At 45.6% G+C, this 24,133-nt stretch overlaps 3 protein-coding genes across 7 annotated transcripts in view; 2 read left to right on the top strand and 1 right to left on the bottom strand.

The window, feature by feature from the left end:
- ome (dipeptidyl peptidase 4 omega) overlaps positions 1-24,133 on the top strand; it is a 68,109-nt gene that overhangs the window by 37,619 nt on the left and 6,357 nt on the right. For 2 of the 5 annotated variants that reach the window (XM_001353168.4, XM_033382342.1), the window contains exons 2-3: positions 20,291-20,404; positions 23,207-23,917. The exons of 2 other annotated variants lie outside the window; for them this stretch is intronic. In XM_001353168.4, the coding sequence (XP_001353204.3) occupies positions 20,357-20,404; positions 23,207-23,917 (759 nt within the window). In that variant the 5' untranslated portion in view covers positions 20,291-20,356. The remainder of the gene's footprint in view (positions 1-20,290; positions 20,405-23,206; positions 23,918-24,133) is intronic. One more of the 5 variants, XM_015187134.2, reaches the window with a different exon arrangement.
- LOC4813900 (thioredoxin-2) lies at positions 13,288-13,874 on the top strand. Its single transcript, XM_001353169.4, has one exon. It carries the CDS (start codon positions 13,408-13,410, stop codon positions 13,831-13,833), a length of 426 nt encoding a protein of 141 aa, XP_001353205.2. The 5' UTR covers positions 13,288-13,407; the 3' UTR covers positions 13,834-13,874.
- On the bottom strand, positions 16,948-17,947 carry LOC6900370 (uncharacterized). The gene is made up of 2 exons (XM_002134729.3): positions 17,579-17,947; positions 16,948-17,506 (listed from the first exon to the last, which is right to left on the bottom strand). Exons 1-2 carry the CDS (start codon positions 17,831-17,833, stop codon positions 17,117-17,119), a joined length of 645 nt encoding a protein of 214 aa, XP_002134765.1. The 5' UTR covers positions 17,834-17,947; the 3' UTR covers positions 16,948-17,116.

Raw genomic sequence — 24,133 nt, 5'->3', positions numbered from 1 at the left:
CAACCATCACATTCCGCTTGAAACGGGCTAATTAAAGGACCATTCCGAATGGTGAACACATTTTCGTTGACCGAAACCGAGTCCGAGTCCGGGTCCTGCTCTTTCCCTGGCTCCCTTCCCCCCGTCTTAGCTGAGTGATTAATTTTAATATTTATAATAAAATGCTGAAATGTTGGACACGCGAAAGGAGCAAAGCGCGAGGTGAGAAGCTGAAAAAATACTAAAACGGCCCACGCAAATGGCTTTACAAGCGTGTGCCGTGGCGTGGCGTGGCATGGCGTGACGAGGACGGAAGGATAAGGGTGGAAAATCTGCTGAAAACATGCTCACTTTTATATGGTTTATATGCTCCATGGATCCCATATGAACTGCATAATGAGTGGCATTGGGAGGGGGTGCGGCGGATGGGTGTGTCCAACAAGTATAATTAACATTGAAAGCCGAGCGAGTGCGTCAAATGAGAAATGTGCAAACAAGTGAGGCAACAGGAGGCGTATGGGTATTATGGGTATTATGGGTTTTATGGGTGTGGGTGTGGGTGTGGGTGTGGATGTACGCGTGGACGTGGACGTGTTAGCCCTCTAATACTTGAACACTCCTGCTCAATGGCCTTTCATGCAAACCTCACACATAGGCACACAAGCAAACACAAAGACCTTTTCATATTTAGATGAAAATGGCAAAGAGTCCTGTCCTTCTGTCCATCTGTCCTTCCGTCCTTCCGTCCCCCCGTCCTTCGTGTGAGCGAATAGCTTTCGAGGCTGATTAAAGTACAAATGTAATAGATTCGTTTTTGGTAAAAACCACCAGTAAATCAGTGTTGACGCCTTGACGCTTTGAAAATTGTAAATTTAAACCAAAAATTAAATCACACTCATTTCAAAGGGACTGGCCATGACGGTAGTAATTACATTGCACATTGCTGCAACTGTGGCAGTCCAATGAGGCATTTCCAATTGCGGCTTTGCGGCAAGGCCTGTGGTCGGTGGCATTGTTTATGGACCCTTTGCCAGAGAGTTTGCCGGATTGTGTCTAATACAAAGTTAATAACATTTACCTCATTGCGGTATTTTCGCTGGACAATTCAATTAAATTCGATTGGGCATCTACACGCTCATTTGACTAGATTGTTAATAACCAGAATATAATATATACATGGCCGTGGAACGCAGCAGATGAACATCGAATTTAATTATAAATATTGGCTCTGTTTGTCCTATCGATTGGGATGGAGCTTTGCCTTCTGTAATGAGTAACATGATCCGAAAGGACGAGCCTGTAGCCGAGCAATGCAGATGTCTGCCGCTCGATTTTAATAGGGAATGCAATTCAATACCAATTAAAACCCGACAGAGATCCATATGTGGGTAGGTACTTATTTTGCAAGTTATTTGAACTTATCATTTCGCACTCCAATCGTGGCAGTGCTCTGTCCAAACAGCCCAGTAAATCAAATAAAATCTACTTAACTCTCGAGTATTGGACGGCTAAGCCTCAGAGTAAATACCAGAAGAAATAGTAAAACTAAAAACAACATCTGAAGCGATAGCAGCCAAAAACTTTTTATTAAGCGTTTAGTGGCACATCCGACATCCATTGACTGACAGAGACAGACAATGAGACAGAGCCAGAGAGAGAGAGAGCGAGAGCGGGAGAGAGGGAGCCGGAGCATTCTCGTTGGGATTTCCTTTTTTGGATAGCTTGTACTGTGCGCGCAAGTGGCACTCCAATTAAAATGATTGTCTTAATGCTGGGCCCAGCGTCAGTGGCTATTACAGCCCGACGAGTTGATTCATTCAGTCTAGTTTTTGGAGAGTGCTCCATCCGGCAAGCCCCCCGCCAGCGCCCCCCATTGTCCACTCACTCATTCGCCCAGTCGGTCCGTCATTGCGCTCGGGGCAACAAAAACAATATCATCACTTAATGTGCTGAAAATAACGCACTTGCACGTACTTGTCTAATTTATTTGATTACCCCAACAATTTCTGCAAATTTTTATTTTCGCACTTCTTTTCTGCGAGTAACTGAAGTTTCAGAGAGAAAGAACAAAGGCTGCAGCCTTTGTCTAATTTAAAGTTTTCTGTCGGGGCGGGGAATGTCGCGGGGGGAACGCTCGTTCGCATTAGTCTAATCGGATTCTCGAGTTTATGGCTAAGAACGGGGCAATCTAATCGGTGAATTATGCCAGTATTACGGCATGCTCTGTTTTGGAAGGATGGCAGAAGTGTGCAGCTCATAATTCAGAAACTGGCGATAATGTAGTTATGGGCGACGTTTAGACTGAAAATATAACAAAGCTAAGAAAAGACTTTCCTGTTCGAATCCAGTGGGTAAACAAAATATTCTTTATTTTTAAATTTTAACGAATTTGAGATAATACCAGGCTTACGAATTAACCATATTTTTAGTGTCATCACTCTCTTAACTTTGCCATTAGGCATCACTGAAATGCACATTAACATTGTGCAGCACTTGTATGCCTCAACTTTTATCTACTGGCACACAATTAATTTACTACGTTTTTAGTGTCATTATTCTCTACATACCATTATTATTGCCATTATGCATCACCAGATGGCATAATATCAATGTGCAACACTGTTATGCCTATACTTTTATCTACTGGCATTCATTTGATTTGATTTTATTCATCTTCTTTCACGAAACAATTAGGTTTTTAGTATTATTATTCTCTACATTCCATTATTGTTGCTATTTTACAACACTAGATGGCACAATATCATTGTGCAACGCTGTAATGCCTCTACTTTTATCTACTACATTATCTACATATGATTTCTTTTAACTTTTTCACAAATCAACTATGTTTTTCGTGTGATCACTCCCTTAATGCAAAAAATCACTGTGCAACACTGTTATGCCTTTACTTCTATATACTGACATTCATTCCATTGGATTCCTTTCATTTTCTTTCACCAATGAACTATTTATTTAGTGTCACTATTCTCTACATTACATTATCATTGCCATTATGCAACACTAGATGGCACAATATAATTGTGCAACACTGTTATGGCTCTATCTCTCTCCACTGACACTCATTATGCAGCTCTTGTCTGCCAAAGTTGGCAGCTTCTCGTCAGGACTTGGAAACTAATTATCTCTTTCCTCCCTCACTGTTTACCAGCCCCCCCATCGACGGCCCTTATCGGCACTCTTTTTCCGCCCCTTACCAAAACACTTCTGGACTTTGAATTTGAATAATGCGGCTAATTTTGGCATGCAAAACGAATTAGCAAATGCAATGACCAAAGTTGGTCGGCAGTTTTTTGTTTATCAAATGTGTATAATTTCATCAGCAATCAGCAGCAAAAAGTACTCCACATCACACCGGCCATATAAATCACATGTCTGCCCGCTTAAGCAGTCATCGATAGCAGGAATACCAACTTGAGCCCGTCAACGATATGATTATCAGGGACCGTTTGCGGTTGCTAAAGGGGTGCTTGTGGCTGGATTATCTAATCAAGTACCCGCCATCCTATAAATTAGCAGACATCAGAATTAAGTGTGACTTTCATTCCGTGATGCACAAGTTTCAAAGGTTCTCCCCCGAGCCAAGGCCCAGGCCCAGACCCAGCCAAACTAGGAGTACCAGCGTAGACCGAGTTCAGCTAATTCCGGACAAATACTCGTAGATTCTGTATCTATTTGCAATTGAAATTTGCGTTGAAATTTTCATTAGGCACGCAAATTATGCCTAAGAGGAGGCCTTTGATGGTGCGGCTCCGAGTCCCAGCAAACAAAAGTATTTGCAACATGTTTGCGAATGCCCAAAAGACAAAAGCAAGGACCAAGACTCCGATATTATTTGCAGCTCTCCCACTACCGCCAGATGCCCATTCCAGGGGCTCCTCTTGCTCCAGCTCCATCTCCAGCTCCAGCTCGAATTGCAAATATTTGCTGTAGAAGGGAGCGGGCTCAAAATCAATATTTAAATTTTCGAGCAACTATTTTTGGAGGCTTTCTTGGTAAACACACATAGAGAGAGATTGGATGGGTCCTGCTTCTGCCTCACAGCGCCCATTATGGATATGTGTGTGTGTTGGTGTTTCTGTTTGTGTTTGCTTAGAACAAAAGGAACTTTGTGGCCAAAACCTTGTAACAGTTTATACATAGAGCAAAAGAGACGCTAAAAAACAATGGCAAAGAGAGGAAGACAGGAACGACTGTTGCTAATTTGTTGCTTCTTTCCCTCCATGGTTTGCTTTGATTTGGTTCTTTTCTCCATGTTTCCCCCTTTCCATAATAATTTATAGTGTTTTGGGTAGACCATGGCAATTTTTTTGTAATCAGCTGCAGGCCCCTCTCCCCTGATTAGCCGGAAAATCAAAGAACTTGAGGCAGACAGTTTCCCTTTGCCCCGTTTTTGAAGGTGTTTTCAATTAATCTTTCAATTTAATGTGATCAAAATTGTGCAACTTTATAATCCTAGCGCACAAGTTTATAATCATCCAAGTTGAAGTCAACTTTTGCCACTCGAACCCGGAAAAGTGTGCTAGAAAAATTTGTAGCCCATGCAAAACGAACTCAGTGAAATTTTCGATAAAGTTTTGTGAAGGACAAAAAAATGGATTCAAAAGTACGAAAGTTTGGAGCCCGCCATCAGGCCAATTGGGGGTCCCCGAGTCGGGGCTGCAGACTCATTTGATTAAAATTTGTGCGTGATCTTCGGTCAAGTTGCCTTGTTATTCATTCGCGTATTATCATAATAATCAACTCGTCAGTTCACTGGACCTTGTGTCTGGCCAGAAACTTTTACTTTTGCTTTTGTTTCATTGATAATTCGTTGACAGCCCTCGAGAAAGTTCCCTTATTCGGGGAAGTGGATGGAAAAGCCATAAATTGGCCCAGTGGCGGCTTGGCAAACATAATTAGTGTTACATCGGTCTATTATAAATCAAAATGATCCGCCCTGAATTGTGGGGGGGGGGATAAAAACCATTTATTACCGAATTAAGGCACAATAAAAATAGGGAATATACATATCACACTTTTAGGAATGTATTTGGCTCACACTTTTCATTTGAATTTTCAGCCAGATTTCACTGCTATTGTTCTTTAATTGCAGGCTTGATATCCTGCAATTTGCTTCCCCTCCACTGCCCTTTAATCTCCTGATCCTGCTTCTGCTCCTGGCCCCGCTCCCACTCAATCCCCCCAAACAGCTCCCGACAGACATCTAACCCGGGGTGGTGCTCATCCGGGCTTTTGTTTTCCATTCTGTTGATTCCCTATCTCAGCAGAGACACTGGCACATTTTCAGCTTTTTGTCTTGAATTATAATAATATTGTAAATATTGGATTTTATTGGGGGAGTTTCTGCTGACGGAGGCTTAAAGGTTTACCTGTATAGTAGGTTGTTTGCATTTCCTGTTTCCTTATCATTTTTATTGAGGCCATATTGGGCTTCTTTTCGGCCTTCGCTGGGGCTCAACGTGTCCGTTCTTAGGCTGCGGGCACGCAGAGTAAATTCTTTAACTGGTAGTTTGTCAGGGTCCTGTAAGTTTATTATTATTATTATTAAAACTATTTTTACTGCCAGTCCAGGGCGTGGGGGGGATTTATTTTGCCATTTCGTTCAGCTAAACTTGACCCAAAGTGTCCGTATTTTTATTACTCTCGGGTTGCTTATTAAATGCAATCTCCCTCCTTTGTGCGGGAGCGACATTAATATGCTCAAAATGTATGAGCGTCTGTGCATGTGGGCTGCAAGGACACTTTCGGTGCCTAGGTCCGCAGGCCTAGAGCCTTTTTGCCTTACATTAAATTAAATTTATATGCTTATTTATGAACTTGCAACAATAAAATATTTTTGCGACAAATAAAACTTGAGCCCAACGAGGTGGAAGACGAACGGAAAGAGACAGGGAGAGGGAGAGGCAGAAGGAGAAGGGGAAGCAGCGCTGCGCCAGCTGTGACGCAGAACTATGGAAAAAGAGCGAGAGACAAGTAGAAAGCGAGAGAAAAGAAACAAAAACTGGAGGAAAATAGAGTGAGAATGGAACATGAGGTGCGGCCATTTGTAGTTTGATGGGTTTTCTGAATGGCGACAGGAAGAAAGGACCTGCAGGCTGCAGAAGTGGGCAAAAGTAGGCAGAAGTAGGCGCATGGAGGAAAGTTGGGTCGAAAATAAATTGCTTCGTTGGCTTACCGTTACCTTGAGGGGTGGGGGCGAGATGAGTGGCAACCAACCCACTGTTGCCAGTGCCAGCATTTAAGGCCAGCCAACTGGCTCAGAATTGTATTATTAAGCACTGGCTAGAGGTTTTTACTCCCTTGATGCGTCATAATCCATTTTATGTGAGAGAAGCAAGTACTCATCCCAATGCATAGATTCCTTTAAGTGTTAAAGCACACCCTAAAAACTCTCTCGAATCTCAACCGATCGTCAAGTACACTTCAAGCCACTTCAGTATCGATTTCGTTCAATATACCCAGGATACGTTTTCAAAACTAATTACATTTCACACTTTAAGCCCTTCTTTCACCCATTTTCCAACCAACCAAACACACACACACACACACATACATATATATGTATATGTATGTATGTATAGCTCAGTGCCACAAATGCCGAAGTGAATCCTAATTGAGCCATTTAATTGTCATATAAATCTTAAATTGTATCGCCTAGAGGCAGTCTCGAGCCCACAGCCACCGCAGAGACAGCGGTGGTTACGTTCTCCAGATGAGAGAGGGGGAGCGAAGGGGAAGCAGTCATCTTTAATTTGACGCGACTGTACTTGAATCTGTACGATGCGAAGGGAGTGACTTCTTGTATATCGTAACCATTTACGATATTCAATAAACTTTTATTCCCAACTTCTGGATGGACATTTTAAAGTATTTTTCTGTATTTCTCTCTGGTTAGGGACACACTGGCTCTGGTAAAACAGTTAATTGAAGTACGTACTTGAGAGCAGTGCAGAATTGTGAAAGCGGGAGAATGAAGAGCGAGTGAGAGACAGATACGGATACGGAGAGAGTGAAAGCTTATAAACTCTCAGCCAGTAGTTGGCTTCCAATTTGTTCCACTAAGTCGTTTTTAGTGCAGCAGCAGCCCTCTGTTTTTCCGCTTTTCCCACCACACCTAAGCCGCAGCTCATGAGCGGACCATCGGGGCGGCGAACGTGGAGCTGTTTTCCACATTTAAAAAATATTTGTTTTGTTAGTTTTAGTTTTGCCCTACTAATTTCGAGAGCTGTAAATGGAATCCGTTTTTTCCGCTCTGCCCGACACCCGAAATGATGTGTTCCCTAAATAGAAGCTGACTTTCAGTTTCCGACCAACTCTGGCCATGATTCCATTCACTGGACCAAAAACTCCCAAGGAGTGTGCCTGTAATTGCTGCACGTTTTTGCATTAGCCCCATTTCAATGGGCCGCATATGAAACGTGTTCCAGCGCCTGGGGACCAAACTAGAATTTCCAAATTTCTTTGCAGCTTCTGTTTGATATGTTCGGTCTCGGTCCCCTTTACTCGGCTCCCTGCACCCAGCTCCCTCCCAGAGCTGGAGCTGCAATGGGCTGGCAAACATTTTAAGCTCTTGGCAGGCAAACAAGGAGCTCCTCTGCTTCATGGGAGGAGGTCTGGCTGGCAAACCAATTCCAATGCTCATTTGGGGGGCCGGGCTGTTGACATTTTAATAAAAATTATTCGTCGCATTGCAGTCGAGGAGGGAGGAGATTGGATTGCACGGATCCAAGGGAGAGTGAGCAGATAAATGGATCCAAAATGCATTCATTGCATCCCAATCATTGGGGCAACAGAGCCCAGCAGAGAGCTGGGGGAAATTTATTTGAAACGAGTGTCCCATGGGATCGTTTAGTTCTCTTCACCGCCATGTTAACCGAGTTTTTAATTGGTTTTTAATTTATTTACTAAAAATGATGCATGCCCTTAATTGGTATTTCTTTCCGAACTCTATACGAATTTATGACATAATTAAAATTCAACACTCTCAGCCATCGCCAACCCATATTTAACTGTGCAAATATTGACAGCCGCCGACAGGACGGGACAGAGAGTGAGAGAGAGAGAGAAAAGTCACACTCTGAAAATATTTTTACAAAAAATTGAACACAGAGACTCGTAAATTTTGCCCACAAACATCGGGCTCCCATAAAGTGCACATTTTTTCAATTTAATGGGGCCAACGAAGACCAAAAACGACATTGGCAAAACGGAAAATAATCCCAATGCAAATGGGGTAAAAAAGGAAAGAAAGAAAGAGCGAGAGGGCTAGAGGGCGAGAGAGAGAACAAGAAGATGCTGGCAGATAAATTGCATTATCGTTGATTTGCAAAGAATTTATTGCATATAAACAAATTGCTGACGCAACAAATCTATTGTTTGGATATTTCTCTCCCTGGGGAAAATTGCAAAGCGAACGGAATGAGAATCAAATAGCAATCAAATCGTTGAATATCCACAAAAGAAGGCATTTCGGACAAAATAATTCTTAATAGAGTGTGGGTGAACAGAGCATAAAAATGCCATGAAAAACCCAGGGAAAGGGTCACAAAGGCATGACTGAACATTGCCTGGGACGTGTCCACGAAGGGCGAGAGCACTCCGAATGCTCCGCTATGCTCGAGATCCTTCAACCACTTTCGATACATTTCGTAATGGTTTCATAACCACCAATGACTTTGAGTTCCAGCTATAAACTGAAATGAACTTTTACAACTGATAAGAAAAGCATGCGAGAAAGGCACATTGCAACTATAAAGATTGTAAGATTGATAGAGCCGGACGATAGCTCCCCGTCCCGTCAAGAACACAGCCCCTACTATGAACTAATCTAATTGATTCCATTATACAATACCATACCATAGGCTAGATTGTGTCGGTTGTTCGTTATGGGCGACGCCTCCAATTATACCAATAAACTCTGGCAATCCATTAGAAAACGTAGCCCCGAAAGCACTTCAGTCCTTAAATATTTCCGCACAGTTTGCTTTTGCTGTACTTGCACTTTCCGGGCCCCAAGCCTCTAACTAATTTTGCTCTCACTCGGGGAAAACCCATCCAAACATAAATTCTGTAGGGTCAGTTTTCGGTCGTACAAAAATTCTAAAAAAAAAACCAAACAAAAAATAATCAAAAAAAAAAAGGGGAAAGCGAAAAAAGTTGAAAAATTGTTTTGGTCTGGCTGGCAGAAGGAAATGTCGGAACGGAATTAAACGGGCTGGCAGACTCGAAGGGTTCTTAAGGGTTTTCGTTTTCGTTTCCTTAACCTTGGCGGGTAACTAATGGGTTAAGGCAACTTAGAAACAGATTCGGATCCAAGGAGCAGCAGTGGCAGCCACGGCAGCAGCCACGCAAGTCTCTCGTTAGGCGGCGGGAGAGACCAATTGACACTAAATTTAATTCCGCATGAAGTGTTATGCCATAGCCTGACATTTGAATTGGTAATTTCAGTGCCAGTGCCAGTGGTGGATGGCACCTCCCCAGCACCAGCACCAGCACCAGCGCCAGCACCATCCCATCTCCTCCCATCCCCGTTTGCCATATCCTCTGTTGCTTAGACCACACAACGGAAATTGCCTTTTTTGCGCGACTTCCGTTTTTGTGCGATTTCTGCACGCAGCATCAAGCGATACTTTAGTAAGTGACAGCTTGCCATGCTCCCATCCCAACCCATCCCATCCCAACCCATCATCCCGTTCCAGCTGGATCTGGCTGCTTCTCTGTAGGCTCCAGGATCCAGGCTACCGGCTCCTGGCTCCCGGCTCCAGTTCCAGTCCTACTTACCGCGACACTTGGCATGCCACGCATAAAGCTGTCAATGTCAATGTAACGTGTTAATTTCAAAGTGGTTTAGTTTGTTGACGCAGCTTGTTAGGCGTCCGCCTCCACTCCCTGCGGATGGCTCCCGTCTGCCGTCTGGGGCACAAAATGTTGGAGCACATGTGCTTATTATGCCACTCGCTCTTTTGCGTTAAGGGGGTTACTCAGAGGCTGCCTCCCTTATCCCTTTTTGCCGGCTGTCTGTGTTGTCTGATGCCTGCTGCAGATGATTTCTATCGTGGAATTTGATTGATTGAAACCTGGTTCACGTGGGGCACGCTACGGGGGCCAGCACGAAAGCGGCTGGGGGCAGAAAAAAGCAGCTGCTTGTGGCATTTAACTTAGTTGGAGCTGTTAAAGCCTGCGGTCCAAATATTTGCATTTTAAAGTGATTAATTATTTAGGAACTCCAGGCGGGAAAGAAACGATTTGTTATGTACAGTCACCGCAAAAGTTTATCGTCAGAGATGCGGTTCTACATATATGTATAAACTACATGTGTACACAAGTTGATGGCGTAGGAAATAGGCTTAAACGGATACAAGAGAAGCAGACTCAAAAGCCAACAAATACCGTTTAGGTTAATCGAAAGCTTTGAGGTATTAGAAAGTGAAATGGGCCAGGACAGGGAACTACACACACATTTCACCCCACGGCAACGGTACTCGCTTCCATAGGGTCGATAATAGATTGTGGATTCGTTGCAAAGCCCAAACATAATGGGACTTCAGGGTCCTGCCAAATCCACAAACCGAATGCAAATCCCATTCCCTACACTCGGAACAGAGCCACAACAGCCACGCCCACATTAGCAGCTTGTAAAAACTGTAAATGCTCCGAAGACCCGGCCTTGTTCGTAGTCCTGTTTATGCGCCAACGCCTCCTGGCAGTCCTGCCCAACCTCATTACAAGGCTCAGGCCCGCCAAATGCCAACTGTCATGTGGTTAAGGGTGAGGGTGCTGCTGGTGTGACTGGTGCCGTTAGGCACCATAAAAGCAGTCGGAAAATGGGGAAAATCTCCAGCTTTGGTTCCAGCGTCAACATTTTTGGCAGCAAATAAAATTTGCTTGTGTTTTTCGAGAGATTTTCGCACGTTGACAAGAGGCACGCGCGCCTGGAGATGGGGGAAGCAGCTCCATTGAACCTTATTGTACGTTCTCCCACCTCCACTCGCAGGCAAATGAGTGTGCAACGGAGGCCAGGCAGTGTCGGTGGCGGTGGCAGTAGGCAGTAGGCAGACTGTAGGGCTGTAGGTCTGTGGGAAGCAGCAGCACTGCGACGCACTCAAAATCTAAATGCATGAGACTTTCATTGTCGCCTGGAAGAGCTCATAAACTTGTTAAATGAAATTGCCGTTTGGTGTTGGTGATGGTGTTGGTGTTGGTGTTGCTGCTGGAGCTGTTGTTGTGGTTGTGCTTGTCTTTTGTGTTTGGATTGTTCATCATTTTGTCAGCCAACATCTGGCATTGACATGCTTAAACGTGTCTCCATAATGCTGTTCATGTTGTTCCTCCTCCGAATGGCCGACAAACAAAAGCCAATTACGTGTATGTGGCATGGCAGCCAGAAACATCTGCCAACCTGCAAAACAGAGCGCTGAAGAAAAGTTTTCTAACCCAACCGCACCCGCACTGAAGGGGCTGAAGGTGATAGAGCCTGGAACATGCCCGTTTATCTGGTCATGGCTTTGGCTTTGGCCGATGCCGATGCCAATGCAGCTGCACACTGAGGGCTGTGCAGCTATGCGGCAGGAATTTCTGGGATTTCTAAACAAATTTTGTGGTCTTTGGAGCGGAGAGGAAGACAGGAATAAGATTTACCACATGTAACCATCAACATGAAACTGTCTGAACTAAGACCAGAGTAAATCCATCACATACTCGCACATAACACACACGAAAACCATTCAAACATAATTTAGAATGCTGATCTCCTCAGCGACAAAAACTGCTAGCCAAATATGATTTGTGGCACGCGACCGAAGGCGACAAGAGCGACAATAATCTAGGGCCCATTGCATTGCAGACCCCATTTTGGAGCTGACCGCAAAAGGAATACTCGTACATATCTTTATTCCACATGCGGACCACATGGCGTATGCGCAATAAAAATAACTGAATAACTGACTAGCCTGAAAGGAGAGACAAAAGAGGACTGAGGGCTGAGGGCAGAGGGCCGGGGACTGAGGACTCGAACGGAGGACCGAGAGTGACTGAATGACTGAGTGAAAGTACACTTGAAGCAATTTGTCTTGCCAGATACGTGACTTATTCCACTCGCCTAGTAAGTACTTCAAGAGCAATATTTTCGCTAGATGGTTATTCCTATGGCTGTGACTGTTGCTGTTCCTATTCCCGCATTTTTATAGCATTCCATTCCTTGTTGGCTGGGTTGTGTGTCAAGGTGCGACGAGGTCAGCACTTTCGCTGCCAGAACAAAAAATCCCACTCACAAAGCGGATGTAAAACTGATTGCACAACGTGTCACTGCGATTCCCGTACTATTCCATTCCATTTGTTTCCGCCGCTTTTGGCCGCTAAGCGCTGCCGCACCGTACTCATTAGGTTATGCAAGATGAAAACATAGACAGATTCAACGACAGGGCGACATGAACAGTGGGATTGAGAGGACTATTAACGAGAATCTCAATGTCAAGAGCTAAGAGCCTTAACTCCCACCCACACACTCACACAGCCACACACACAAAACACAGTAAATTCAGCCAAAAGATACACTTGAAACGGGCTTAGAGCGACGCCAGCAGCGAGAGCAGAACAGAACAGAATACCACACAAGAATACACAAAAAATCGAGCAAAGCAAAAGAAAGGCTTTAAGCAAACACACTCACCAGATAGCAGACACCCGCATTGTGGCGAGCAAACACATGCCACAACATGCCACAAGGAGTCTTTTAGGGGCTGGGAGCCTTATACACACTCAAGATGTTGCGGTGCATTTGTCTTAATTTGTGACAAATGCATGACAGAGCAAACAAGCGGCCAACACCAAGAACAATGGTAGTAATAGCCCTTGCCAGCCGCATCATAGATGCCCTCACCTAGAACCCCTACTAATACTTTCTAAAAAAAAACAGCTCTTTTGTGGGGGAATTCATCATCATGAAAAATATACTTGAGTGCAGAATTGTCTGAATTTGAAACAAATGAACATGATGTGATATTGGATACTCTATTGAGGTTTCCCCACCAATTTGGTAACCTTTTCTCTATCCTTTGATAGATGGCAGAGTATACAAAATACACGTACCAGTACCAAGCTGTTTAGCAGAAAAGTTCAACCAAAGCCTGGTGGAAAGAAAATAAATCTAACCCGCAAAAGAGCAGAGTGTAAAGTGCTGGCCCGTGCAAAAAAGTGCATCAAGAGATGGAAAACCTCCCAGGCCCAAACCCAAGCCCAGGCTCCAGAAACAACAAAAAGATATAAGCATTGCACAGATAAATCCCGAGCTCACCCAGCTGGGAACTCATTGTCACAGAAACATACACAAAAGATCTCACAGAAAATTGTAAACTTTTGGACAAAAATCATTCCATTTTAGGCCTAAATTCAATTCAGAATATCAGATCCATGGCTAACGCTAACAAGAAGGTAATCGTGGTGGAGTCGAAGACCAATTTCGAAAACATTATCGGCGAGGCGGGCAACAAGCACGTCCTGGTGGAGTTCTTTGCCACCTGGTGCGGCCCCTGTGCCCTGATCGGGCCCCGGCTCGAGCAGATGGCCAACGAGTATGCTGGCCGCATGATCATCCTCAAGATCGACGTAGACGACCACGAGGAGCTGGCCGTCGAGTACGAGATCACCAGCATGCCCACCTTCCTGATCATCAAAAACAAGGTGACCCTAACCCAGTTTGTGGGCAGCAACGCGGAGAAGGTCGAGAGCAACGTCGTGAAGTTTGTCGGCAAGCCGGAAGGCGTTAAGACGGCCAGCCCCGAGGCTGCTGGGACCTCGCGGGCCGTGACCGAGACTACCAAGATGGATAAGAACTGAACACTTAATGCTTAATGCTCTAAATTAAATATTAGCCACCATTCCTTGAGCCTACTATTGGGGGTCTCAACGACTTTTGGGGTAGACTCAATTGCACATATACATATGTAGGCTTGAGACTAACCAAGTTTGATAATTGGTTAGAGATGCCACAGATGCAAATGGACCTGTGTATAAGGTTGGTGGTGGAATCAACTGAACAGTTGTAGTATTTTTGTCACCATTTTCAAACATACGAGTAGGTAGAACCAAAGAATCCCAACTAAGTTGAGTCCCACTGGGTGCTTTCCCTGAATATGCTTTCTAATTGAAGGACTCTCGTATCATCTGCCCACCTGCCACCTGCCATCTGCCATCTACCATCTGCCACCTTCTGCACGGAAAACAATGAACCCTTTTGTTTGCCCGAATTCAGTGTAAATCTGCGATCTATTTTATACCCAAGCAGCCATTGTCTCCATCCATTGTTGGTTCTGTAAGCCGGCCGGCCATACATGTGCGAGCACACACATATGTGGAACACTCGTCTCATCTGTTGTTCGCATTACGCGTATTTCAATTAGATTAATTAAGCAAAAGCCAAAGCCAAAGTTAAAGTCAAGCGGCTGGACGACCCTATGCTAGGGGAAGCGGCATCTGGCATCTGGCGGGCGGCACCAGCTTTGAGCGTGAATCGGCGATAAGTTGTGGAAGAGAGACAGCGAAAGAGAGGCTGGGACTGAGGCAGAGGCAGAGGCAGAGAGACGAAGACAGCTTATGTCCCTCGGGGCCTGACAGCTGTAAACTGACACTTTGTTTTACTTAACCTCCAGCTGAGTGATGCACCCAGAGGCGGGAGGCGGTGTTAGAAGAGGAGAGGGCCAATGCTCACTTGCCAGACACCCCCCCGCCCACAGAACTTTCATTCCTTTTAACATTCTTAAGGACCTTATTGAAAACTTATTTGTGTCTCTCGCTCTTTTTTCCCGTTCGCCTCGCATTGCTGCCTGCAGTTATACCCGATACTCAAAATGAGTATAGGGGTATATTAGATTGGTGGTGATGTGTGTAACGTCCAGAAGGAAGCGTCTCCGAACCCATAAAGTATATATATTCCTCATCAGCCATGTTGTGCCGTTTGAGCCATGTCTGTCGGTCCGTCTGTCCGTCCAGACTTCTGTTATACATACATACATACATATGTACATATGTATTTCACTGTTACAAGTGTATTTCAAAATACAACTTTTAAACTTTGAAGATACGAGAAAATTAAAAACCCATAATCTTGGAGAATGACTATATCTACCAGATTGCCGAATCCGGATCAGATCGCATCATTTTTACAGCCACAAGGAACAAATCAATTTGCAGTGGCTACGCAGCGCCCGACGACATGTTCAGACACGTTTTCTGTCTCTCTCGCACGCACTCTTTGTCGCTCAATGTAGCCGTACTGACTATGTGTGTATGCATCGGGTATAAATGTAGAGTTGCGGTCGCCGCAGCAGCCCACAACGCTCCCTCTCGTTTTTGTTTTTGTTTGTGTTTGTGTCTTTTTTTTCGTGCTTCTGCTTGTGTTTTCGTTTCACCGTAAAATCGAAAAGCTTCGCTGCATTTAATATAGCGAGGGAGAGAGAGAGCGAGAGAGCGAGAGTGGAGAGTGGAGAGCGGAGCATGGAGAGTGGAGAGCAGGGAGACAGCGTGATGCTTCCTTGACTTTCTTCAGCCAGAGACATTTGCATTTTTATTAAAATGAAAAATTGCAGCAGTTGCAGTTGACTGAAATGCTCTCCGGCTCTTCCTCCTGGAGCCAGAAGAGTGGCAGCAGGGTCTGGGCGGCGGCTCCGGATGCCAGAGGCCAAAGCAGTTCAATTCCATTTAAAGGTGGTTAAATTCCCTTGCCAGCGAAAAGCACTTCTGTCAATGATCTCCACATTATCGCAAACTTCGGCGGGGAATCCTTAAATTCAGATCCATCCCGGCATATGTGAATGCAGCGGTTAATCATACAGACAGATAGCCCGCAATGTCCCGCAAACTGCCATAAAAATCTTCAATTTTAAATAGCTGCTTCCTCAGAGACCCGCCTACCAACCTCAGAGATAAACAACGCAGAGCAAATCTCTATCCATATGCCACACTGGGCATATGGGAGGTGCCATTGTGTGGAGGACATGTGCGCGTGGCAGCTGGCGAGTGTGAGCTATAAATTTGGAACTCGACCAATACCGAGTCTGGTGGAAATTTATACATATTCTAAGCTCTGTCTTGCCCACGCCCCCTCCTCCGCACTGCATCTCTTTTGTTATGCAAGTTAATCCTTTTTATGGCTATTGTTCAGCGCATCAACACGCCCCCTTCAGGAGAGCAAACGCAGAAGCAGCCGCCCACACCCATGCCCACGCCCACGCCCACGCACATTTGCTACGTATGAAAGGAGGCAGGGACATGGACATGAGCGGGGTAAGGGTGAGCAGCAGCAGCTGTGGCACATGTCAGTGCATTTTTCAACGGCTCCAAGAGGCGACACTGCCAGCCAACATATTAGCTGCCACACATGCCACACTGTAGGGTATATGGTGGGTGGCGTAGAAAAGGTGGGAGGGGAATTGGGATTGGGATTGGGACTGGGATTGGACTCCAGCTTGGGTTGATGCATGTGCATCTACTGCTGATAGTCGGAGCTCAAATCTGGCGCATGTTGCGGGCGGCACCAAGTGTTGTGTGGCATGCCGCAAATTCATTATTTTTTCCCTCCACAGACTCCTCCTCCCCCCTTCCGTCGGGCTCTGCACTGTATAAACACTTCCACACATATAAAGTGCTGCTAAGAGTGTGGGAAACCAAGGAGAAGAAGGCGCCACTGGATAAGGGAACTTTAAGTCTTTCAACTTCCAACAAGTGGCAAGTGCCAGTGCCGAGCAGCGGCAGGATCGAACAGAGCACAGAACTTTCAAGGCAGCCGTCCACTTGGGTCCATAAAGGTCCCGCCAACCACCTGGGCCACGAAAATCGTTTAAGTGAGGTTACGTGTCACAGAATAGGGGGACAGGTTGTCATCCAATAAGGTTATGTGACCATAATAGTGCACATCCTTCTGTTCTTAAACATATACATAAGCATAAGCATAAATCGTACAAAAGCAAAACATTTGCCCAACAAAAAACTCTATTTTTTTGCAAATTCCTTAAACATATTCGCACCATCAAAGCTTAAAGCAACATAATTTCAGTCATACGATCCAAGTTTGGCGTGTTAGGACTACGTTGGGTGTTAGGGTACGTCTTCTCCTCAATCCGCCTCAGGCGAGCCATTCGTCAAGGTCCTGATGGCCTTCATCTTCATCATTCGGATCGCTGCTGCACTGGCTGCAGTCGCTCACGCTGTTGCCGCGTGTCGGGACACGAGCCAGCACCGTTTCAGGAATGCGGTTCCACTCGTTCTCATCGTCCTCTGAAGAGGCGGCGCTACTGGCTCGAATGTCCGGAAAACCCAGAAAAACCTGATTATCCCAAGCCAACCGGTTCTCCCGATGCTCCCGATGCTCCCGAGTCGCCTGGATATGTCTCCGTATAATGAGCCGACGTCGTTCAGAATGGTTCCAAGTATAGTTCCTCCTCAGGTCGGACATGTTCCGTCTCATGGCCAAGGGGAAGCGAGCATGGCGCGATAGCGACGAAGACGAGCGTGTCTGCAAGTTTGACAGAGAGGTCGAGCGGCTCAAAGGGGCCAGTAGGCGTGGCCGAGATGGCCGCACACTCACATTTTCCGACACCGATGGCTCCGAACTGGTCCAGCCCCTTTCTGCCCCGGTGCTGACGGCCCGTTCATTGAAGTTCAGCAACACAGAGCTGGTCATCGAGCTCGATCCGCCGCTGACAGCCACGGAACTAGAAGACGGCGACGGCGAGACTGCCACGGATGCTGAATTGGTGTCACTGGGATTCAGCATGGGCTCGAGTTCCATCGGTGCGCGTGCGGCCTCCTCTGAGGTGTACTCTGTGTTGTTTTCGGACATAATTGCTTGAGAAGAATTAATTAATGTTGCTGCAGTGTTCTGAATTTGACCGAATTTCAATATGGAGTTTTATTTGGCTTGTCATATAGACATCGACAAAATGTGAAGACAGAGTTATCGATACGAGGGTGATCGATAGGTGTAAAATATTCATATACGTAAAGCCAGTGTGGCAGTGTTATCCGTTCTAATTCCAAAAGCCCATTTGGCAAATTTCAAAATGGGTTGCAGGCACTCGGCCCTTAAAGAATTAAAGATTTTGCTGTCTTTCTTGATCGCATTTCCATTTATTTTCAATCCTTTTCGTATCTATCGACCACAATTAGCTGCCAGTGCTGCCCATACCCGGCCTTGCCATCTTTTACCACAAAAGAAATTCAAATGAAGTGAGGGGGTCTCAGAACTCTCTCCTTGTTGCCCTGACTGACTGCCTGCCCTGCGGTCTTTCAAGTTAAGTGGATTGTACAAAATTGATGAAACCTTTTCCGAGAGCACCCTCGCTGTATCCCTGTCCCTTGCTCTTCGATGGCCTGCTGCTTGCCCATCAGCTGCCTGTCGGCTGCCACTTGCAATTTCTTGTTCTCGCACTTGACAAATGCACAAATGAAAAATCAAACAGTCTGCCAGCGAGCACATTGGAGATGCTGGATTAGCAGACACCCAGGCATCCGGACCGGGCACATGCCGCCCAGTACCAGTCCCAGTCCCAGTCCCTGTCCCACTCCCACATCAGAGGCAGGGCGATTTGTCAGTTGAGGGCGGCTTATACTCAAATTGTTGTAATTCCTCATTCCGAGCCAACAAATTACTTTCCGCTTTTAAAGTCATTAATACTTAATGCATCTAGGCAGCACCACAGCTGGGACCAGCACGCTGCGACATCAAATTCCTGGCGAACCGCAAGTTAATGAACTTAAATGGTTCATTTTTGGGTAAACATACAGTTTACCCAGTTGCCTAATGGACAGAGACTCGGATTTATTCGGGTCTCATAAAACAAACATGTGGCAGTGCGTTTTCTCTTGCTGTAGTCTGCCAAAGGGAGCTCTTTCTTTGGGGTCAAGCCAATACTTTTAAGGCGATTGCAGATGTTGCAAAAAGCGGAGAGTCCTAAGCGCAAGCTTTTAACTTATTTGTCCAATCAAACACAGTCTGATCAAATCTCTTAGCCAGATAATCGAAACACAATCACATCTTTGCCTGTTTGAACTCTTTCGGCGGCTTCGAGAGTACTGAAAGAGGTTGTACCTCCCTTCTCTCTGCTCTGTCCTCTCTTCTTTGACAATTTAGACCATTTATCACAATTGTTCTTTCTGTACTTGGGTTCCACTCCCCTTGGGGCAGGTCCTCTTTCGCTGGTATCTCTCGTATCGTTCCAGTTCGCTTTGCCCCCACTCACCTACGCCGGCTGTCTCTTTATAGCCTGCTACGCAATTCAATTTATTTGGTATTTCTTATTTCTTATTTATTTTACTTTTTCCTTTTTTCGGTTCTTGGGTTCCCAGGCTCCCAGGTTCCCGGGTTCCCGGCTTCCCGGGCTCTCGGGCGGTTCTCATCGCTTTGTTGTTTGTTGCCGGTTGGCACTGACAATTGAAAACCGCAGCCAAGCAGCCGGGAGGACAAGCAACCAGGCAGCCAGGCAGGCAACCGAACAAACAAATAAGCAAACAAACATTTCCGAGTATAAACGTGGCCATTCCCATTCCCATTCCCGTTCCCAGCGCCGTACAACGGGGCGTATGAGTTACGAGTTATGTGCAATGCGACGGGAAACAAACGAAGCGAAGCGAAGCGAGGCGCACTCTGGCTGTCTGTGGCTGTGTGTCCCTTAAAATATCCTACTACTATCTCCGCCTCGTGGCTCCGTCTTCATTTCAGCCCCAATTGGATTTTCTGGCTTTGTTTATTTGCTCGTTTAAATTGTTTAATTTGCATTATGTGACAGGCGGGGGCGCGGGCGTGGGCATGGGCGTTACTTTTTTATTCTTATAAATGCTGGGCTGGGCTGGGCTTGGCACTCGGGATGCCAATTCGGATCAAAGGAATGTAAAATATATTTGAATAAATGTAATTAAAAAACAGCTACAAAGGTTCGGTTGTGCTGTGCACAAAGAGTCATAAAAGAGCAAACATTTGATTGCCTAAAAAACCAAAATAACATCGCCGAAAAGTGATTCCAGCAAATCCATGCTGCAGTTAGAATACACAAAATACATCATATACATATAAATAAATATCACTTTTGAAACAGATGGCATTTTTTGAAAGTATGTGCGAAGTGGAAATACAATTTTGTGCTTTTGGGCAATAAATCAAGACAGACTGGTATAATGTCAGGGCAAATGCGGAAGCGGAAAAATGTCAAATGGGAATTTCAGAACGGGAAACTGCAAAAAACGTTATAAAATAATTGATTTTTAAATGCATCTACAACAATGGTCTTTTGTCCCAATACAGCTGCGAGCATAAAACACTCTTGATGCAAATAAAACGCACAAATTCAAGTAATTAAAATCCAATAAAATGTCCGGCAATGATGTTTCGGTGACTGAGACAGCACAAAGCGATCAGGTAAGAAACCCTCAAACCCCAAAACCGTCTAGCAACCATTTGAATCCCCAACCTGCCTAAAGGAATGAATAAATCCTTCCTTCCTCTGTCGCTGTTTTTCGCCAAAAAAAAACCAACTGCATGCCAACAAAAACTACAAATAAATAACACTATTCCTAGTAGTTGTGATACGTATCCTTTGATCCCACGCAATTTAAGTACCAAAGTTTATTTACATGTTCGCCGTTTGATTGCCGGCATGATGCATAGTAATGCACGAGCCGAGTATTTTCTATGATTTGCGCAGACAGATTTTCGGTTGAGTTTTGATCCCCGCATATTTACGAAAACAATTGTTTGCGTTGCATATTTTATGGTTGCACTTTCGCGTGCCGATGACAGAAGGGATGCCGATGAAGGGACGGCTGCCTGCCATGTTTGCATATTCATTTTGCCCACAAAGGTTTCTATTCTGTATGTATGTATGTATGTATGATTTTTTTTGTTGGCATAAATTATGCGCTACGCCTATTTAAGTCCATTTTGGAGCGTTTGGTTATTCACGTGGCACTTAAAAATATTTATGCATCTGGTTGTTTTGTTGAACTTTTATTGCCTACTTTTTCGCCACACGTAAACACCCATGCACACGCACACACACACAGACAGACACATATACTATATCCTAAATACATATACCATATATATGTATGCATGTGCAGATCTGTTTCTGAAATATAATTTATTATTATGGTTACGCATTTGAATTTTTGTGTTTTCGCTCAAATGAAATGTTATTTCTAGGCCAGACCCAAAGGGCAAAATGTTGCCAAGTTTTAGGTGCCAAAATGGTGGAAAGGAGATATGTAGGTGCAAGCCGAACAACTTTTACAGAACAATTATTGAGTCAGCATTAAGCTGTATCTGTGTATTTGTGGGTGCATCTAAACACACACACATATATAGCATATTTCTGGGACGGATACCTGGGACTCTTCTCCTTTTCCGATTTACTACTTATGTATATTTATGGTATAACGGAATGGCACCCCAGAAATTATACGAGTACTTCTTCAGTACTGTGGCTGCCAAAAATTAAGCGATTGCTCTCTATTTTTGGCGCACTGATCAAGCTCTAATCAAATAGGGCCTCAAAAGCGGCAGTCAGCTCATGGCAAATTGTTTGGTATTTGCATATCATTTGTATACCCAGACCCCAGATACCAGAGCCCAGACCTCTTCCTCTCGTAAAAGAGAACTAAAAGACTGCTCATTACGCCAGACGACCTCAGAGGAAGGAGCACGGAAAAGGGGCAATGCCAATGTGTGGATAGTGGGGCTGGCGCTGGGGCTGAGATAGAGACAGAGACAGAGACTGAGTGCAAGAGACTGGAGAATGGAGAAGAAGCTGCTGGCTCGACCAAACCGTGACACAGTTAAAGGGCGAGAGTGCACAAATTTTGCTGGTGCCCTGCCAACTGGGCTAACGATTTTGTGTCCCCTTTGTCTGTGCGAGCACGACTATATATGGCCTATCTGTGCGGCTCTGTGTGGCTCTGTGTGGCTCTGTGCGGCTGCTGTGTGTGAGTCGGTCGACATTTGGTCGTTATTTGATCATCATTAGCGATACGAATCGGGTAAGGTCGGTCCGTGAGTCCGTGGGTCCGTAGGTCCGTACGTAAGTATTGTATGGCCGTGCTGTATGTGGGCGCCTCTTCATTGCTTCATTGCCCTTTTATACTGCTTCAGCCCCAGCCCCAACCACTCTTCATGCCTCCTGCCCTCTCTGGGCAACCAATGATGTCCGGGTCCGCTTTGCTTGGCTGCATCGAAAGTTGCAACAAAAGTTTCCTTCCCTCGCTGGCCCGTTCCCCTTTGTGTGTTGTGCTTGACTTGGCTGGCTCTTTGATTAAACCCAAAATCCGCCGGGAGTGCTGGTGGGGGTGGCACCGGGCACCGAGCACCGGGCACGGGGCACGGGGGCCAGTACAGAGTGTTGCATAGTCAGAGTGTAATTAAATAATTGCGGTGAGCACCGCTCGCCGACCATATCGGGCTAATGTATTTGGTGCAAAATCTCACTTGGGATTTTTGTTCTCTTATTTTGGCCTTAGCTAGTTTCGGCCCGCCGTAGTTTTTGGCTTCTTTTCAGTTTGATTTCGTTATTTACTTTATAAGGCTTTTCGGGGCGCAAATTTCATTTCATTTCATAACTTTGTTGGTTCAGTGTTCCAAGAATTTGCCGTCTGTTTAAGTGGGACTCTAATGTACGACGAGTAGTAGTTGGGTCTCGTGATTGCGACTTTCGTGGGCTCAACATTAATTTGGGTATTACATTTGAGCCCCCCAAGAGTCAACTTTTATGATTGGGGAAACTGTTGGAATCTCTTAAGAGCTCCATTAAGTTTGAAGTATACTTTTGTGTTTCGTTGCAAACTATTTAGTTCAATTTTTAAATTACTTACATGCTTCTATATATTCTTAAAGCCAGTTTACTCGACTAGTTTTAATTTTTGCATGCCCTCAATAATACTTGACCACTAGTGACACTTCTGTACCGCCAATAGGCCTAATCTGAATCTCTTTCAACAGAGCTGGTTGGAATATGATTTACCTCCCACTCCTTTTGCCTTGTTCCTTTTGTGTTCTGTTGTTTTCAGTCGTGTTCCGTCTTGTAGTTAATGCCTGCCCCTTTTGTTGTTTCTTCAATTCCACTTACTTTGAACCAAAACAAAAACAAAAAACACACGTACCGGAGCATCCTGGGATGGTGCTATCCACAAGCCAATTTTATATGTGTGTTCCCTTTCTCCTACGGAAAAGTATCACCTGCCACCCACTGCCAATGCGGCTGCACATCATCAATATTATCGCTACCAAAAGCAGCAGCAGCAGCAACCACAGCAACAAAGCTGCATGCGACAGCAACAGAGACAATTGCAGTGGGAGCAGCAGCAGCAACAGCAACAGCTTCAACACCAACTGGCAAACAGCTCCAGCGAGTTTGACGAGTTCCATTGGCCCAGCAAGCAGCCGCAGCAGGGAGGCAGCGCCGGCGGAGGGGGCAAAATCTATATAACACCTGCAGACATTCCGCCGCCGCCCCATCCGCCCCATCAAGGCGGCAACAGTCACCACAATGGCAACAAGAGCCGGCAGCACCATGCCCATCCCCATCCCCATCCCCACCAGCATGCCCACACCCACCAGCATGGACCATTGACAACGCCGCCACACCGAACCCCGCCGCACCGCTGCAAATGTGAGCATCCGAGCATCGAGCTGATGGGCTACGAGGAGGCCGTCATAGCCAGTGCCACCGCCACCAACACCGCGGCTAACGTCACCATGCACCGCCACCAGCATCCGCCCTACTACTACAAGGCGGGCACCGGCGCCGGCACCGGCACCGGCGTAGGCACCCGGCGACCCAGTGGCAAGCTCCACGAGTCGATGCTGGGCGGCGGCAGTAGTCTGGACGACGACGACTTGGCCAGCGCCGGCAGCTTCGGAGATGGCATGTCGCGGTTTAAGGTAAGCCCGGACACGAACACACCTGGTGGGCCCTGGCTGCTGTTCAATTAAATTGCCTTGTCAATAACTGTGGCCAGATTGTCCGCAATGGCCGTCCAAGATAACACACAAGACAAATGCGGCCGATACAAGTACGAGAAGGGGAGAATATGAGCCTAACCGCTAATTTGTCAATAGGGGCTGGGGCTCAACAAGTGGCAGGCTCGACTGTAGGCA

This window comes from Drosophila pseudoobscura, chromosome X, assembly GCF_009870125.1.
Source record: "Drosophila pseudoobscura strain MV-25-SWS-2005 chromosome X, UCI_Dpse_MV25, whole genome shotgun sequence".
NCBI classification, from domain to species: Eukaryota; Metazoa; Arthropoda; class Insecta; order Diptera; family Drosophilidae; genus Drosophila; species Drosophila pseudoobscura.
This window is presented reverse-complemented; position numbering and strand designations above follow the sequence as displayed.